This window comes from Amia ocellicauda, chromosome 2 (assembly GCF_036373705.1).
Source record: "Amia ocellicauda isolate fAmiCal2 chromosome 2, fAmiCal2.hap1, whole genome shotgun sequence".
Taxonomy (NCBI): domain Eukaryota; kingdom Metazoa; phylum Chordata; class Actinopteri; order Amiiformes; family Amiidae; genus Amia; species Amia ocellicauda.
Genome location: NC_089851.1, coordinates 18,181,166 through 18,201,748, shown reverse-complemented (window position 1 = coordinate 18,201,748; position 20,583 = coordinate 18,181,166). Strand labels below are relative to the sequence as shown.

The 20,583-nt window shown below is 36.6% G+C and overlaps 1 protein-coding gene across 1 annotated transcript in view; it reads right to left on the bottom strand.

The window, feature by feature from the left end:
* Positions 1 to 5,968: 5,968 nt before the first annotated feature.
* The window catches only part of xkr4 (XK related 4), a 90,935-nt gene continuing 76,320 nt past the window's right edge, over positions 5,969 to 20,583 (bottom strand). Inside the window, exon 3 of the mRNA XM_066719803.1 lies at positions 5,969 to 9,220. Within this exon, the coding sequence (XP_066575900.1) occupies positions 8,265 to 9,220 (956 nt within the window). The 3' untranslated portion in view covers positions 5,969 to 8,264. The remainder of the gene's footprint in view (positions 9,221 to 20,583) is intronic.

The window sequence follows — 20,583 nt, the reverse complement described above, 5'->3', positions numbered from 1 at the left end:
TCGTCAATGGGATACTATCTACATATCTTTTGGAAAGCTAAAATTATTGATGAATGGAAACAAATCCAAGAGACATTCTATGGAGTTTTTTTTTTCTTTTTTACAATCAATCAAAAGCTATAGCTGTAGGTGCTTTCATTAATAACATTAAAATATTGTTCACTATAATATCACTGTTCCTTGAGCGAAAGAGAGAATGAATAAGCGGATACACGTTTTACTTACTCTCTTGAATAGCTCTGTTCCTTTCCTCTGCTTTCTAACAGGGCTTTCTGCCATGTTTATTATGCAGTGTAAACTAAAGCCTTTCAGAGGAGCTCCTGTTATGTGTGATTATGCAAATTGTAGTGCTGCAGTGGCTGCTTTTGGAGGGTTATCCACTTTCAGGTTCAGTCTTGCATTATGGGTTTCTGACAAGTGTCTTAATTATTTTGTGAAACACCTGCAAATGTAAAGATTCAGAACCCAATATTGTTGATGATTTTATTTTGATATCCCCAAACCAATGTGGTGAGAGTGGCTCTGACAAACCTAAATGACTTTGAACAGTTTTCTTGTTTCTGTCATGATGACACATGTAGAATTCAAGCAAAGTAAAGCTTGATAATGTTCAATAGTGAGGTGATGTGTATGTTTTTGCACACACTAACACATACACGCACACTCGCAGTCCACTTTGGGTGTTAATGTAGAGACTTATATGAGAAGACTGATTGAACTCATACAAAACTGATGCATGCCTTTCAGACATTTGCCACACAGACTACCGAACTTTTAATATTACCTCTGATTTGATTCTGATTAAAAAACGTTTTTCTTGCTGCTCTGTGATGCTCTGATTATTGATTTTCAACAGATCTGTACCATGTCATAGTAGCAAACATCTTTCTTGATAAATAAATGGGCTTAATTGCAAAAGCCAGTGAGCTGAACTTTGCAGGGAGTCCTACTGAACACAAACCTTCCCGACGTGCAAAGCTAATGATTTATTATCTAGTCTCATTATACTCCAGCACTCAAACTGCAGCTTGTATCTGGCAGATGTCTGAATTTATGATGTAGCTGATTACTCCAGCGCACTGCTATTCCTAGCTATAGATCTCACCTCACATAACCATGGCAATCTTCTCCTTTCTTTAATTCTGTCATTTCCTTTTGCATCTGACTGACTTTCATTGCTTTCATCCTGGATGTAATTATTATTGCCTGAAGCTTTACGTTTCTAATTCTGAAGTCTTCCATCTCCACTTTCCCCTTTGTTTCCTGGCCGTTCAGTCTCCACTCCCCTTGACTAAACCACCATTGTCCCCTCTTCCACCACCCAAAACTTTGGTATCACTCTTCGTCCTTATCTTTCATACTGTCCAAATCCTCCCTGAATCACTCTTGCAATTTTTTCCTGAGTAACATCTACAGAATGGGTGTTTTGTTTGTGAGTGAGTAATATTGAATATCATTGTATGTTAGTAATTCTGTCACCTTGGATACAGGCGTCGGCTAAATGACTTAATAATAATAATAATAATAATAATAATAATAATAATAATAATAATAATAATAATAATAATGACAGGATATGCAGACTGTTATAAAGGTATGTAGATAGTGTGTATATATAAATATATACATACATGGTTATATAATATTATATATTGTATATATTATATTTATATATAAACAAACATGTTTAAGAAAAGTTATATAAGGCACAAACATATTTAACTTGTATCAGCTGAGTGATGTCTGCAAATGAAAAAGGTATTCACCCAAATTCAATAAAAATATACAATATGATTAGGGACATTGGTGGTATTGCAGAAAATGAAAATGTTTTGAGCAGTTTAATTTAATAAGGACACATTGTTCATCTTTCTATCTATCTAATAATATTAGCTCTAGATAAATTGATTAAATTAGTTTTGAAATACAAAAAATAAAATAAAGTAAATAAATGCTTAAAATGTTTCAACAGTAAGTAAAAGTTGAATGCACCTACAGAATTAGTGTCAGGGATGTACCATTACAAAATGCACAAGCACAAGCAGAAATAAGGTCAGGTCTTACAGGTCTTATTCTGTACTAAGGTATCAAAGAATGCTGATCCTTCTTATTTAATGTACTATTTTAATTGAATTTTAGGAAATGTGTATAATGATATACAGTATATTTGAGTGAGATATTTTGCGTTTCCACCACCGTGAAACCTTGTGCACCACACAGATTGATACTTTGGACTAGAATTATTGAAGGGTTGGTTAAAGCAGGTTAGGCTGGTTCTTTTTAGTCTAACATATATGTACCGGCATGCTGTTCTTAACCTGTGCAACGTGTTATGCTGACAAAACTGACCTGACATATAATATACAGAATCATTTTGAAATGAGAGTCTGTGGAGTCTTGCTTGTATATAATAGTTTTAAAAATTGTATCCAGTGGTAGAAAACGTCTATACTTTCATTTCAAAGAGATTTATATCAGAAAATATTTTTCTACATAGCCTTATAGAAGACTGAATTATCCTGAACATTAATCATCTTGTAAGTGTAACAGGGCTCATTTTGGATAAGATCATCACGGTGACGTAAATCCTCTCCTGATGCAGTAGGGTGTCCAATCTCCTGTGTCAGGGGACCGGTCTTTTGGTGTTGTGGGATTGACGCTCTGCTGGGGGGGCTGTAGGGAGCAGGGAGCGCGAGGTGCACCTGAGGGACAGCGGTCTAAATCCGAGTGGGGGCTCTGGCTGCACGCCCTACATAAGGAATATATCTTTAACAGAAGCACAACACTCTAGCAAGTTCAACTCTCTTGTGACCCGCCACACGAGTAGACTAAATAATGCCATTTAAAATTATAGTATTTTATGCCAATAGGATCACAAATGGACAATTGGTTCGTTTGCAGTCATGAATGGAACAATCGGGTTATTAAGGCTCATCATGGGAGTTTTCTGTGCTGTCATTTGTTACGAATAATAAATTCATAATAATTAAAAAAACATATTCCTTTTAAATGAGTAATTAATTAGAAATTATGTATTGTTAAACACAAAAAATAAAATAAGCAGAATGTGATACTGTACTGCAGGTATTTTAATTAATCTGTTATATAAGGTTCCTTTAGAATAGTCCCCTCCCTAATATTAATGGTATACATAATTCAGGCAGTTTAACATTGATTACTTTTTGAACCACAGCCCACAATCACAACCTTAATTAATTGTATGAATATTGCTCACAAAGAGCCACAGACTATTTCAGAACGTTAAAGGACATGATCAATAGAAATATAGCATGATGGCAGTGCTCTGCTGAAGAAAGAGAAATGTATTTCTGAATCTGTTTCCAATGGCAACAACTATCAAAACAGGTTATGACCTCAATTGCTTACTTACTGCAGTTCCTGCAGTCTTTTCACCAATCATCTGATTCCCAATACCTATACTGTGAGGTTTCATGTAGACTGGAGTTTTTACTAGTGCTTTTCAACCATAAAACCCTGAAAATAAATAAATAAACATGATTGTATGTAACTGAATATTATCTGAGGTACTGTTTTCATTGTTGAGTATGTGCACAGTTATAAATTGCTCAAATGTAGTAATATAACGTTTTTTTTTTTTTAAGCACCTCCAAGGGGCTCTTTTTGTGATGTAATATGGGTTTTGCAATCATATTAAACAGTACCCAGCAAAGAATAGTTTTTTACTGTTCCACATACATAATGTTTCAACTGAATACAGAGCCTTCATGTCTAAGAGTTAGAATATGAAACTCAGCATGGTAATGATTATGCACACGCAAGTCTGACAGTCCCGATAAGAGATAAATCAAAATTCTACATTTGGGATTAAGATTTTACAAAGAGCTAGAGTTTGCAGAAACCAAATCACACAAAACCCTAGACAAAATTATAACTTTCTCTGTTGAACTTTCCCCCAGTGACTTTTATTTTTCCATATATATAATGTGCTCTACTAGAGTTAACAATGACAAAGAAATATATATATAGTAACATCCCATGGTCAGGTGACAGAAGGGCACTACATCCCAGTCCTGACTTCCACTTACATACAGCCAGGACTACAGAGCAGGTATATAACTTCACCTTCCCAACTTCCACAATTTCCCATCACCCCTCGTTAGAGGAGGGAACAGACAAGGAGAGACAATCGTTTCCCCTTTTCCTACGCTTTGATAGTTTCATCTTTAGGGGTCTCAGTCTTGTGCTATGAGAAAGGAGGACATTTGGAGTGTGTGCGTGTGTGTAAAAGCGACTTGACGTATTAACCATCAAGGAATCACCAGATTACGACCTTGTTTGGGATCCAGATCCTGCGACTAAACTGAACCTCTGCTTGTATGAGAGTCCTGCCCTCGGATAACAACCCCCACCTGCACCTCTGACTCTGAGATCGCCCAGTCCCTTTAGTACTGTGACTGGTGTTTGTGTTGACAAATAGCTTTGCTGTCCAGCCATCATAGGAGGAAACTCCTTGGTTTAGTTAGCGCTCCATCCAGAGATGGAGCCCACCAAGGGGAATCTCAGTCCTCACTTTTTGATGTCTGTTGCTCTGATGACTGCTTAGCGATGGCACAATAATGAATATAGAATGTCCCATGGTTATAACTTATATAGAATGTTATATTCAAGTTTTTTATTATCCTTTTTATTTATATGTACATTTACAGTTACAATAATTCTGAATGAATTTGATATATAATTGTAATTTTGTAGTAGTCAAATGTCTGCTCAAAATACATTGAGAAAAACTGCAGTACAATGTATTTCCATACAAATAATACAGTTGAAGTATATTTCATACAGACTGACATATACAAATGTATTTGATAACATACAGTCCTTTTGAACTGTAAAGCACGATAGATGCCTTTATACTGGCCAGTGCATTTTGATAATTTTTCTTAGTTTTGGTTTTGTTCATCTGATTATCTTCTCCATTAAATTATATGGTGATTAAGTTTGTTACTTTTTAATCCAACTATTCATTAGTGTTTCTAAAAATATATGTAATAATTTGTCTCATGGAACTTCAGAATCACTGAGTCATTAATCAGTAAACCCCACTCGCTACTCTTTCAAACCCAAAACTTTGAAGTAGTGTTTGAATTGTTCCATGCCTGTCGCTTTCCTCTTGAAACAATATTTGTGAGTGTGACTGTCACACCACAATGGTTTCTAAGTGATATCTTGAGAAACAGAACCATCTGTTTGTTTATAACATTTTCTCATGGCCACTGGCCTTAATTGGCCAATAGGGACACATAAAACTGAAGTCTATGCTTAAAGGAAAAATACTATAAATTGTCATTAAATATTTTGCTCTCTTATAAAGAACACCCACTGAGCACTTCTTCACTATAAGACTTATCACAACAGGAACAGATCCCTCCCTAAAATATTAGACAGATGGCAAACTGTCAAAGCACTAACATCAGTTGGAGTTCCATTATAATTGTACAGTTAAGAATTGCAGTTTTTTCGTTCTTATTTCACAGTGCAGTTATATAATTTTGTGATTTCGAGAAAGGATGTCTGGAAAATATGACAAGAACCAAAGGACTTTTCTGGCAGTAGATCACAGTAGATCACAATAGAAGAACTGAGTTTCCGGGGCTTTTTATAATAAAAACAAGAAAAAGCTTTTTCAGCTCCTCTATTACTCATGTGCTATTCAGTTGGTGGAAATAACACAGTTATGTGAAGATGCAACTATTCTGCAAACCTTTTTTTTTCTCTTTTAATAAAAAATTTCCGTACACTGTGCTTTCCGTTTGTTTCTGAACTAAACTTTTAATGTGCTCTGTACTAGAGAAACAGCCCCTCATGAACCTTTCTTAATTTAGTGATCTTTAAACTGAGAACAAAAGGATATAGACCTACCTTTACCTTTGTCCTAATGCTGTGCTATTTTCCCCTTGTTTCATATATTGGTATGAAGAGAGCTGAATCAAGTTTCACAGAATTTACTGAGCACTTATAGAATAAGTGTTTATAAATGTAATGTTTATGAAATTAAAATCTTTAACATAATACAAATAAAGAAAGAAGGAAAATGAAAAAAGCATCATAGCACTCAGTATACAGCCCTAAGACACTTCTGATTTACTTTCTCTTATTACTGTAAACTGCCCATTTGTGTAGGAGATAAACAAAGGCAAATTATGTTAAACACAATCTTTTCTAAAGCAACATAAATCAAAACTGCTTCAACTGGGTACCATTTGTTTTCAGACTGCATATATATATAGACACTAAGCAACAGGTAATTTAACCAGGTAATCAATGTAAATAGGCGACCTGCCACATTTCTGATGGATCACAGGCATTGCACACTCTGGTCAAAAGCTACTGGTACGACGATTTAAACTGGTCTTTCTTCCTTCCTTCCTACCCTCACTGAATGCAAGAACAAGATTAACACAGCAATAACAGTGCTATGCGTTCTCTCTCTGACAGATTTTGTGCTTGTTTTCCTTCTTCCTGTCCCTATTTTGTTTAGCTTTTTTAAATTGTGTATCTCACAATAGATTACGATGATGTTGTGGAACTAAAACTGAAGAGGAGGGTTCCAACATTTCTTCAGTGCAGAGTCCTCTTTCAAGTTTAAAGATGCAGCATTCATTTTAAGAATCATATCACACCCAAAACAGTCATGCCTGCGAGTTTTATTTGATTTTATTGTACATATTTATTTTTCTGAGATGCGTACTGTGCTGTATATTCTTCCCCCATTTCTAGCCCAGCTTGAAATTATTACTTTTTAGATCGATGGCTGTAGGCAGTCACAATGACATTAATGGTTTCAGCCCTATGCTTGGTCTCATGTAAAGTGGAACAGCAAGGTGCACACAAGTGCTTCAAGATGCATAAGATATAACATTTGTTTAAAATGTATTTTATATTTAAAAATAGACATGACTTAGCCATCAATTCACTAAATCCAGCTCTTGAAACAATACCACTCTGTCTCCTTTAAATATAACCAAATGCCCTCAGTTTTACCTTTGGCCCAAAAGGAATGTTGCATCTTTAATCCCACAGGTTTATTTCTTTGCTGTGACTGTAGTGTGGCCAGATTGTTATGAAGCCACTTTCCTTTCCTTTGTGTTTTTCGGTACCTTTGTGTTCTGATTCCAGTGGTCCAGGTCAACTTGCAATTAGACAAATGAGGCTGTATATTTAAGCTGCCAACAGGTTTTATCTGTACGGTCCTTTCATCCAGTGTAATTATCATAATGAAGTCTGACCTTGAGCCTGTTCACATAGGCATCTGATTTTGCGTATTATCTCCTCAGGATTTTGACCAAGTTGTTAATTCAAGTAAATGGTCATCCAGTTCTGCTTGCAGTAGCAGCACTCAACAATAACCCAAAGTTTATGAAATCCAACAGTAACAGAACTTTTGGCACTAGAAGAGCGTGGCCGATAGTATTTCGATAACACATATACAACGGCCAACACAATGAGTCTTGCAATAAGTACAGAGTTAGTTGATGTTTCTACATGGGCATTTCCGTTATATGAATTTGGTCCCCTGTTAGCTTCAAATGAGGTGTGTCTTATTTATTTTCAACTGTAATAGGAATATCACATTTACAATTAAGATTTTGTTTACTCGAAAAGGGCAAAGACTATGGGTTGTACAATTTGTAGGACTCCTTTAGAAATTGTTATTTACTGAATAGCAATTAATTGAGTTCAAATAATGATGGAACTGAGCTACTGAGGCTACAGATTTAATCTTAACCTGATCTCACAGAACAACAAGCATCATCAGGGTTTCTCCATTGTAAAGGGAAGATAGCTGGGGTGCTGGCTACCAAGCTATGGCTTGTGAACTGTAGGCATGGCCATTGTTTGACAGCCAAGTGTCACAGAAACATTGAGTCCACTGGGGACACTGCAAAATCTATATTTGATCAGGGGATTTAGGTGGGTGTACATGTGGGTGCAATGGCCTCTTACTGGTTTAAGTATTCCCTGACAGACATCTTTTAATATTTAAAAAAACAGTAAACTAAATTTAAAAAAACTGTTAAAAAAACATCAATAAATCCTTCAAACAACTAATAAATCGTGCCTATTTCAAGTCCATGACAATCAACATCATGGATCAATGCTATGTATAGAGAGAGCTAGTAACTTATTGCCACAGTCCTGCTGTTAACCCAAGTTGATCGTCTAGTATTTCTTTTGAATTTTGTTTGTTTGTTTGTAACTTCCAAAGTAAGTATTCCCAAGGGCTACAGTGTGGTCTCATATTCCAGACGCTCTTGAACCAGAGCATCATCTTTATACTGCAGCCTGGGAGGAGTAGGTGAACATTCGAAGGCTAGGATGGCCTTCCGTATACTTCTGTCCAACACATGCCTCTCCCAGGCCGGGTACCTGTTCCGGAACAGGTCTATTTTAATGACGGTTTCCTCAATCCGCGGAGCACGAGAGGATGGGGTGGAGGGGGCAGTGGGCCTCACCTGAAAAACAGGTACACAGCTGTCCCTCTCAGTGTATTTGGGATCCCTATCTGCCACCATAACTGGTGGCCCCCGATTGTGTGAAACGGCTCTAAGAGTATTTGTGGCCGCCTCAGCCGGCAGCGTAAAGGTGGTCGCAGGGTCCTCGAGAGTACAGCTCGGCGACTGCCCAAACCGGGGTCCGTTGGGGTGAAAGAAGGCATAGTACATGAGCATGAAGACTATTCCAGTCAGGAAGCTGCTGAAGATGACACAGAGTGCAGGGATGGCGAAGGCGTCGGTACTCTGTGGCACTCGGTACAAGTACCAGAGCGCACTCAAGGCAGTGTTCTCCAAAAGGATCACAAAGTAGTAGATGAACAAGCGGCAGCGGGTCCTCCCTTCCTTCACGTTGAACCAGCTGAAGATATAGATGATTCCCACCACCATGTCGAAGACAATCTCCTCCCACTTGGTAATGCAGAACTCTGTCTCACAGTGGACGATCCAGAAGGTCATGATGCACCAGTGGAGGACGATGAAGATCCCGAAGTAGAGTTGAAACACAGAGGCAAAGAGGGCGAAAGTGATGACTCGAGCTGCGATGGTAAAGAAGTGCCAGCAGAACTGGATGATCACAGCCAGGTAGCTGATGGGCTTTTTGTCATCTCGAGAATCACGAAGAGCTTTCTGGTAGGAGGCCAGAGCCCAGGCTAGGGAGACCAACGAGGCAGCTGCTGTGAGACCTGGGGGAAAGAAGGTAATAAAAAACTGTGAAAATATGTAAATGAATGCACATTTTTAATTTTAATTAACTCTTATCTAAATAGATAATTTAAAAGGGGAGTAACCCTAGTTTTACTAATCACAAGAAGGGATCCTATCAATCCATGGTCTTGGCTTTGAGAGTTTTTAAGATTAAAACCTGCATTTATTTATTTGTATTTTTAAGGCACAGTAGTTATGATAATTCTGGTAAATGTCACATTACCACACTAGCACAACATAACAAAATGGGGATCTGATATACAAAAGCACCATAACCTCAAAGTCACAATTATTTGCTCTTAACCAAAGTGAAAAGAAAACTGATGATTATCGAAAAAAAACTAAACACAAACTACCCAAAGTATTTAATGAATAACCATCACAGTAATCATGGAATGTTAAAACAGATCTGAGGGTAACACTGAGAAATCAAGCCAAATTGAGTGCCCTTCTGTGAAAAACAAGGTCACAGCTTATCTTTCAGGGCACAGTTTTATGTCTCAAGATGCTGTTTTAGTTCATTTGGTTTCATACTCTCATTAGCAAAAATAACAGCAAAAACAGTCTGAGAACCTCTGCTCAAACTGAACAACGAATTGCCTCCATGTTCCCCTTAAGAGGAATGTTTAATCCTACTGCTGTTGTCTTGTACTCCCAGGTAATTATGCTTTTGTTTGTTCTCTCAGTATCTCAGAGCTGACCAAAGTTTTCATTCCACTGAAATATCACATCTGAGGGGACTTTTCTGTCTTACACCCGATAAAGTCCAATAAAGACTTTAGACATCAATGCAGAACAGAAAAGCCCCAGCTTAAAGCCACGAATCTCTAGTTTCCTTTGAGGAACCTGGCGCCATGGTTACTAAGTAGTGCCACTGCATCATCCTCAGAGAAGGCTTGCTTTTGTGCATCCAGCACACATTTTAGCGTTGCACACTAGCAGCCCAGGAGCTTGTGAAATGGACAGCACAGAGAGGGAGACAATCTCTTTAGTGTCACGAGCACTACTCCAGAATGCATTAGCCAGCAAAAGGTTAAAGCAAGATTAGGCCAAAACTCAAAAACATCCTTAAATATAAAACCATTTACTAAATACTGTATGCTTATTAACATTTTCAATTTTCCCCTCTATTGGAGTGATAGACACCATTTGTTTAATTAAAAGTGCCACAAAAGACTGAATATATCACTACTATTCAATTCTGGCTGATCCCTTTTGGACCATTACCAGTATTGCCCATACAACAAGCATTGTAAACAAGCATTTATTCCAAACGTTACATTTGATGATGGCATTATTTACATTTTGTCACTTGTCACACTGAAGCATGGTAGAGAAAAGAAGTGAGAATCAAAAAGGAAAGAGTGGCCCACCGTGTATTAGCAGTTCTTCATTGTGTTCATAATTCATATTACCATTGCATTTTGATTTTTACTTTAGTACTTAAACATCAACCTTCAAGCCAGCCTTGTTTTCCTTTCAGCTGAATGAGTGACTTTGTAAAAACAGGAAAATAATTTGCTTTTTTGTCACTGTCCTTAGGCCTCAGAGGTACAGCAGAGTGTCATGAATTATTTAGAATGACTCTGACATTGACAGAATTAGTGTGCTTGGGAGTGTCAGTGTACTGGTCTATACAGCTATGCATTTTACTACTGATCCTTTGTTGTGAAGAAGTTGCACCTTACATATGTTATGTTTTTTTTTTTTTTAACACAGCCATCCGTTCCAATGCTCAAACACCACACAAAGAAAAGCCAATGCATCACGTGAATGGAGGACGTGCTTCTCTGTGGCGGGTTATTTGATCAGTCTCATTGAGTAACCAGAGTTTTCTTAAGAGTCTCTGTATAGTCTTGTATTTTCCTCACTGAATATTTCTACTAATTATACAAGCACAATAACATTTAATTCAGTATCTATCACATACCCCTTCCAATATATAAATCCAGGTTAGGGTCATATATTCCCATATACTCTATCAGTTAATCGAATCTTGACAGCTACTCTTATCATGTAATAATTTACTTTTGGCATTTTATTTCATTTTTAAACATCGGCCTTAAATATTTGTTTAAGACAAGACAAAACAAATAAGCAATTTGATCCCCTATTTCTAGGCTTAACTTAAACCTGCTTAAATTATTACAAAATAAAGTCAAATGTGTAGGCAAAGAATATGAATATGACAAAAGTACAAACACAATAGTCAGTAATGTTAGTAATGTTAGTTGTTGTACTGAAATAATGAAGAAAGGTAAAGTTCATTTGTCAGAGATAAGGGTACACTTGTAATAGCTTTTTCAAGCAGCATAAACCATACACATTTAATAAAATAAAAGTAGATGATATTGATAAACCATTGTAATACCTTTTTAGACATTGCTGGTTTCATCATTGTGTGAACCTGTTTGATCTCTTTGGAGGAGAAACACTTGCATGACTGAAGACTAAATGGTCTTTTGAAGAATCTTTAAATATGAAAAAATAACTTATAAGCTATACCAGAGGAAATTACGATTGTGTACATGATCATATCCTTAAGCTCAGTTGTAGCAGATATATAAACACACAAACGTGTGTGAATGACCCAAGGTGCTTCAGCCCTGCTGGGAGTATGAGCAGAATTATGCAATTGACAGTGACCTCCAGTTCTCTGACTCCCACAAATGATTTGTATTTGTAATACAAAGATCTTCTATAAAGACCTTGAAATCTAGCAAAGTATTACTGACTATAATCATACTTAGCAGTGTTTCCATTCCTCTGATGCAGTTACAGCAAATAACTTGATCATTGCAAAATGGAAACACTTGCCTTTTGGTTAGTTTTGAGTCAAGTAAAATTTCAATAACTGGAACGGTAGAACTGTCTTCTGACAAACAATGTATGCTTATATAGACCACAGTTTGTATTTCCATTTGCATAGCAATGCAGATATAATTAATACAACAATACGTTGTTGATCTAGAAATGCATTTTCCCCGATAAGTAAACAAGTAACAGCATGTAATTTGCTCAATAAATAAACCAAAGGAATTGAGATCTCCCTTATCCCTTAAAAGTACAAAGCTTGATCCATATCAGTCTGTAATTAATTGAAGTAGTTATCAGTAATTAGCCTTGTTAAAATGCACAGAGATATTATACATTTCAGATTATCAGTATATTATTTTCCCATTATCAGTGACTGAAAAAGGAGGGGATAGGGAATCTTATCTTTCAATAAGAAATTATTTTATATTTTAAAAGGTTTCTCCAAAAATTTAAATTGTTAAATTTAATTATATGTGGGCTGTATATTGGTTAAATTATTACTGAAGTGAATAACTTTGTTAAAATTAATTAAATTATTCCTTACTATACTATACTCTACTTACTGCTGTAGATAATTGCCCTCTTTGGTAGGGTTGCATTGTTTTCTTTATCAGTCTGAATATTCCTGAGTAACATACTGTAGGTTAACTAAAGCAGAAAGTAAAATTAATTGTATCTAAAAAATCTGAATATATATATATAAGCTAAAACTGAAAGTTACATGACATGTATTATACACCTGCTACAAAGAAGCATTGCATAATTACAGCTACATGCTGTGCTCACTCCAGCGTTCTTTCCTTGACATTATTGTAAACTAAGTAACAACAGAAAATGAATGTGTGCTAATTGCCAATCAGCTTCCAGAACAGTGGAACAGTGGAATGCTGAAAATGCCCACCTGTAAATACTATAACGCATATTTATTTGCTATACTTAGCAAAAGATACACCAACCACTGTATAAGAGCAACAACTGTTCAGCTACTTTCTGATGTTGGTAACTATTTTTCTCAGCAGAAGGTTATAGGACAAAATATCAGAATATCAATGTAAATATAGGTTTAATCTAAACCAGGACACATGGCTCCAGTTGCGTTCATCTACCAAATGTTAGAACCCACATCGAAGAGCTCTATTGCTTAGGCTAATTAAATCATATTTCTTGTTTTTCACATGAATTCTGAACAAAGGCGGCATTGACTATAGTTACAATTATTATGTATTTTTTCTTCCTGTGTCAGTAAGATGCAATTTCCCTTTTCAATAAAAAATAATCAACATATCAGTGCTCTCTTTGAGGCAGAGTTAGCCTCACCTTCTTTCTCATCAATAACACACCTCTTTGTGTAACTTAAGGCATTCATCTTTATATCACTACGCTTCACAAATTAGATTCTAAATGTGACCCCTTTTGGAAGTGGAATTAGAGATTTTGATCTTCCTAATTTATTGTTATTGCAATAAAGCCCCTCTCAAGCCCCTGTAAATGCCAGTTAACTGAGGGATGCCGTCCTTGGCTGCAACTAAAGTAGGATCACAAATCTTATTCCACAATTTCAACCCCAGATGCTAATGCTGCAAGACCATGCTTGTTGTGATCAAGAATCAAATTAGGATTCACACATTCAATAATCTTTTTAAACAAAGTAGCATACTAAAAGTCAAAGATAATATTCAAAGACATTTGGAAGTTTAAAAATGTATTAGAAAACCTCAAGACTCATAACTTATTAAGCTCTGCACACTGTATGTATTATGTATGTATTGACTCAATGTATTAATTAAATGCAGATTTTTTAAAATTTTTTTGGAAAGTAAATTTTTCATTAAAAAAATTATTAGGCCAACTTTGCATTGTTTGGAAGTGTGTTTTGACCAATAATTTATTTGGAATATAAATATCTGCCCAATCAGCTATTGGAATAGCGTAATAAACTGAATATCCTACAATTTAACCATGTTGCTGTGTATTTTTTGGAGATGAACAATATCCAACTTCCAGTGCCAATATCCAATATTAATATCATTGGTGACTGTACTCTTTCTCTTGGGCATTTCTATATGTTGCACTTTAAAACAATCAAGTTACAATATCAATAGCTTGCCCATTCTGGCACAGTATCTAAAAAGAATTGATACAGTATGCTTTGTTCTAGCTGTGGCAATATGGGTGTTATGCAATTCCCCTTGAGCCTAGCTCTTCTATAAAGGTGAAATCGTGCCACTACTAGTAATGCATTGCTGAGGCATAGCATACAAATAGCCATGAGAGGAACCATGTATTCAGAAAAATAGGTTCTGTAAATATTACACCTCATTTGAACAAAAATCTGAAATAAATCGTCAGAAAACTAGAACATGCTTTTATCTACATGACATCACTGCATATATTCAAAACTAGCTTTCCAAGTGTTTGTTTTTTAACATTCCTCAACCAACAGGAACTGCATATCTGCATGTCTCTGGAGTGACTTCAGTAACATACAACACTAAGAGATTCTGCTGAAACAAGACCAATCAGATAGCTGAATACTCAATGGGATAACCTAGCCGTCATATTTTTACTCCCACCTCAGTGCTTTGAAATATCTCAACTGTTTGAAAGCATTAACACTGGATCTGCCAAGTGATCTCGGGAGGATATTGTCATACACCACAGCTACTTTAACAAAGAGCTGCCATGCATTCAAGGAAAGTGAATGAAATAAATGTACACATATGCAGGCAGGTATTTTCCCCATTCAATGTCAGTAAAATATGCATTCCAACATACCTAAATCATGCGTACATGAATCAATAAGTAAGCTTTTCACAGATCATATTGAGATAAAAACTAGACAAATTACAATCATGAAATATTAAATATCACTTGAAAAACATATGATGTACCTTTTTAAGCTATTTTTGAAGTACAAGTCAAGACCCTAATTTGCAATCTAGCCTAATCATTGTATTTTATTGAAGGTAAAAGCTGCAAAAACAATAAACATATTTTCAGTTGTTTACAATATAGTATTACAGCCAATTTAAATACATTGCATCCGGAAAGTATTCACAGCGCTTCACTTTTTCCACATTTTGTTATGTTACAGCCTTATTCCAAAATTGATTAAATTAATTATTTTCCTCAAAATTCTACAAACAATACCCCATAATGACAACGTGAAAGAAGTTTGTTTGAAATCTTTGCAAATGTATTCAAAATAAAAAACAAAAAAAGCACATGTACATAAGTATTCCCAGCCTTTGCTCAATACTTTGTTGAAGCACCTTTGGCACCTTTGTTTCATCAGACCAGAGAATTTTGTTTCTCATGGTCTGAGAGTCCTTCAGGTGCCTTTTGGCAAACTCCAGATGGGCTGTCATGTGCCTTTTACTGAGGAGTGGCTTCCATCTGGCCACTCTACCATACAGGCCTGATTGGTGGAGTGCTGCAGAGATGGTTGTTCTTCTGGAAGGTGCTCCTCTCTCCACAGAGACACGCTGGAGCTCTGTCAGAGTGACCATTGGGTTCTTGGTCACCTCCCTGACTAAGGCCCTTCTCCCCCGATCGCTCAGTTTGGCCGGGCGGCCAGCTCTAGGAAGAGTCCTGGTGGTTCCAAACTTCTTCCATTTACGGATGATGGAGGCCACTGTGCTCATTGGGACCTTCAATGCTGCAGAACTTTTTTCTGTACCCTTCCCCAGATCTGTGCCTCGATACAATCCTGTCTTGGAGGTCTGCAGACAATTCCTTGGACTTCATGGCTTGGTTTATGCTCTGACATGCACTGTTAACTGTGGGACCTTATATAGACAGGTGTGTGCCTTTCCAAATCATGTCCAATCAACTGAATTTACCACAGGTGGACTCCAATCAAGTTGGAAACAGGATGCACCTGAGCTCAATTTTGAGTGTCATGGCAAAGGCTGGGAATACTTATGTACATGTGCTTTTTTTGTTTTTTATTTTTAATACATTTGCAAAGATTTCAAACAAACTTCTTTCACGTTGTCATTATGGGGTATTGTTTGTAGAATTTTGAGGAAAATAATGAATTTAATCAATTTTGGAATAAGGCTGTAACATAACAAAATGTGGAAAAAGTGAAGCGCTGTGAATACTTTCCGGATGCACTGTATTTCACCATTCCTAATCTTCTAATAAATGTAACACCTCAATTCAATACATTCAGTAGGGCAGCCATGGCACTACACTTTATAAGAAATATCAAACAAGTTCACATCTTCATTAACTTCAGTGAAGTGACAAAAAACTATTAAGTAGCAGTGGACATTATTGGAAACATATAGGGACCTATTTTCTATTGTTAATTTTTAAGAGGAGCTCAACAATCACTATGTTCACACTGATGCAGATTACCCAGCATACCTATAATAAGAGTAGGCCTAGGAGTTTAAAGAACATAGTTTAAAATAGTAATTGTTTCTAAAGCCCAGAAGAATTGCAGTTTGAAATGGGATTTTAATAAAAGACACATTTGTAACAAAAAGAAGACACATATCATTGCCACAGCTGTGTTTACAAAATAGAAAGTATAACAAAAACTGAATAAAGTGCTAAAATGTACCATGGTCTTGAAGGGAATTGTGCTATTAATAGAGGTCAGTAAAATTATATATATATATATATATATATATATATATATATATATATATATATATATATATATATACATTTTATATATACATTTTTTAAAGGATTGACTTTCTGTGTGATCCACTTCCTTTGTTGACATACAGTGAGGGAAAAAAGTATTTGATCCCCTGCTGATTTTGTACGTTTTCTCACTGACAAAGAAATATTCAGTCTATAATTTTAATGGTAGGTGTATTTTAACAGTGAGAGACAGAATAACAACCAAAAAATCCAGAAAAACGCATTTAAAAAAATGTATAAATTGATTTGCATGTTAATGAGGGAAATAAGTATTTGATTCCCTATCAATCAGCAAGATTTCTGGCTCCCAGGTGTCTTTTATACAGGTAACGAGCTGAGATTAGGAGCTCCTAATCTCAGCTCGTTACCTGTATAAAAGACACCTGTCCTCAGAAGCAATCAATCAATCAGATTCCAAACTCTCCAACATGGCCAAGACCAAAGAGCTGTCCAAGGATGTCAGGGACAAGATTGTAGACCTACACAAGGCTGGAATGGGCTACAAGACCATCGCCAAGAAGCTTGGTGAGAAGGTGACAACAGTTGGTGCGATTATTCGCAAATGGAAGAAACCCAAAATAACTGTCAGTCTCCCTCGGTCTGGGGCTCCATGCAAGATCTCACCTCGTGGAGTTTCAATGATCATGAGAACGGTGAGGAATCAGCCCAGAACTACACGGGAGGATCTTGTTAATGATCTCAAGGCAGCTGGGACCATAGTCACCAAGAAAACAATTGGTAACACACTACGCCATGAAGGACTGAAATCCTGCAGCGCCCGCAAGGTCCCCCTGCTCAAGAAAGTACATGTACAGGCCCGTCTGAAGTTTGCCAGTGAACATCTGAATGATTCAGAGGAGAACTGGGTGAAAGTGTTGTGATCAGATGAGACCAAAATCGTGCTCTTTGGCATCAACTCAACTCGCCGTGTTTGGAGGAGGAGGAATGACGCCAAGAACACCATCCCCATGGATGGAGGTGGAAACATTATGCTTTGGGGGTATTTTCCTGCTAAGGGGACAGGACAACTGCACCGCATCAAAGGGACGATGGACGGGGCCATGTACCATCAGATCTTGGGTGAGAACCTCCTTCCCTCAGCCAGGGCATTGAAAATGGGTCGTGGATGGGTATCCCAGCATGACAATGACCCAAAACACACAGCCAAGGCAACAAAGGAGTGGCTCAAGAAGAAGCACATTAAGGTCCTGGAGTGGCCTAGCCAGTCTCCAGACCTTAATCCCATAGAAAATCTGTGGAGGGAGCTGAAGGTTCGAGTTGCCAAACGTCAGCCTCGAAACCTTAATGACTTGGAGAGGATCTGCAAAGAGGAGTGGGACAAAATCCCTCCTGAGATGTGTGCAAACCTGGTGGCCAACTACAAGAAACGTCTGACCTCTGTGATTGCCAACAAGGGTTTTGCCACCAAGTACTAAGTCGAAGGGGTCAAATACTTATTTCACTCATTAACATGCAAATCAATGTATAACTTTTTTGAAATGCATTTTTCTGGATTTTATTGTTGTTATTCTGTCTCTCACTGTTAAAATACACCTACCATTAAAATTATAGACTGATCATTTCTTTGTCAGTGGGCAAACGTACAAAATCAGCAGGGGATCAAATACTTTTTCCCTCACTGTATCATTAAGACCAGTTCTGGCTGTGAGAAAGGGGGATGCTCATGGCTCATGGTGTTAAAAGTGTTTAATAATCCACACAGGAGGATTAAGTCAGTTGTGACAAGAACAAAGTAATCTACTCTCAGTTTCCAAACTAGTGAATATGAAAGAAACTTTATAATTACCACCAGGATGGTTGCTGCAAATAACCTTACCATAATGTGCAGCACTTCTCACAGTGCAGGATGTAACCAGCAGAATAAGTGTTCATATCAAGAAACCAACTGATGTCTAATTGAAAAACAAAACACAATAACAACAGCAACAGAGAGACAGAATTAGCACAACAATAAGGGTACTGAATTAATCTGCAGTCATTCGACTGGGATGCTCTTTTGTTTTTGTGTTTCTTTTCAGCACTGAGCACGTTGTGGAAATTATTGATTATAGGACATGTCAATGAAGAAACACAACATGCATTTTATGTCAGTGTATTGCAGTTTATAATGCATTTTCTGCGTTGTGCAGTTATACTAAGCCACATTTTGTACCTACAGGATTTTTTGTTTTCTTTTGTTTTTGAAATTCATGTTTGCCCTCCTTGGTAGGACTATTCTTCCTCCCTTTATACCAGATTAATGATTGTTTTAGCTAATTAGTTTGCATGTTTCCCTTTCTTTGAAGTATCAAATATTATTCTACATTCAACACAGGGTTCTGGAATGTACAAATACATTTATTCCGATACATTCTGATACAATTGTATATGGATACAATTAAATAATACTTGATAGCTATGAATAGTTTTGTATATACATAACTCCACACATTTATGGTATACGTAAACAGTAATGATAATAAGATAAAACTTAATCTAATATAATCTTTCAGTTTTTTAGCTATGCAAGATGCTGAACACAGAGCATCAAATCAGAAAAATAAAAAACAGGACTTAAATTATGTTATTTCCAGTAAGACGCAATTACTAACATTCAAACAACTGTTATGTTTAAAAATAAACAGGCAACAAGTGCAAAAAGAAAACAACACCTTATGAACCAAATAAATAAGTAGGACAATTCCCTGGATGCTCTCTGCCAAACCAGTGAGACCTCAGGCCTTTATTAGTACTTTTAAATGTGCATTTTAAATATGAATTATGTTCATTTTGTGCTGTTAAAAGTGTGAAATACCAAGATTAATATTATGCCAGGACTTAACTGTAGGGCTTTAATCAATTACACTGAAATATTCTTCAAAATATCCAATAACTTCTAATAAGCATGTGGAAAACCACTGCCAGAGGAAAAGAGGTTTACACATTACTGATTTATTTTCTTTAAAAACAAATCCACATAAATTTCTGTACTGAGAAAAAAAGTAGAAACTTTGGCTTCTTAAAGTATATTTAGAAACAGCAGAGCTTTATAATTTAAAAAAATGAAAGTGTCTTTACACCTTGGATTTCAAAGGAGGCTCCTGTAGAAGCTCTGAGGCAGACAACATATTGTGCACTGAAACCAAACTGAAAAGTTTCTGGTATCTGGTATCTGGTTTTCTATGTTCCACAAGGGAAGTATTCTGCAGGTGCTGTTTTCATGGCTAAGATTCCCTGGGATACTGGCACTGTACCAATACCAGCATTTTGTAATAGGCTTTTGGTAACAGCCTTGTAAGAATTGGTATATACAACATGGTTATGGAGATAAGTCAATACATTATGCAAGCTAAATTTGGTTTTAGTCACATTTATCTCCAGATTCCTGCCCTTTAACACTGGGGACCATTACAGTCAATTACATTGTTATCAGGCTCTAACATGTGGCCGACTCCGTCATGCACTTTAATTACTTTCACTTCAAAACAATATTGGATGGTCTTAGCTGCTGCCTTCCCTTCTCTTTTGACTGCTAGGACATCAGAAAGGACAAAATTGTTGATGCTACTCACCAAATATGGCAGAAAATCAATTACAGTTGAGTCTGCCACAGATGCTTTGTAAATTAGTGAAATGAGCACTTTCAGGATTATACAAATTTGGAGGAGTTGAACAAGAATATTTCCAGTCAGCTCACTTGCAGAGAGGAGCAAGTAACAAGGTCCCATGTGCAAATGTTCTGGCTGTACTGGCTTTTCAGGGCAAACACTGAACTGTCACAGTCTTTACTAGATCCTTGGTCATTTTCCTTGAATTGTGAAGTAACTGAAACTTGAGCATGTAACCTTACAGGCTAATCTCC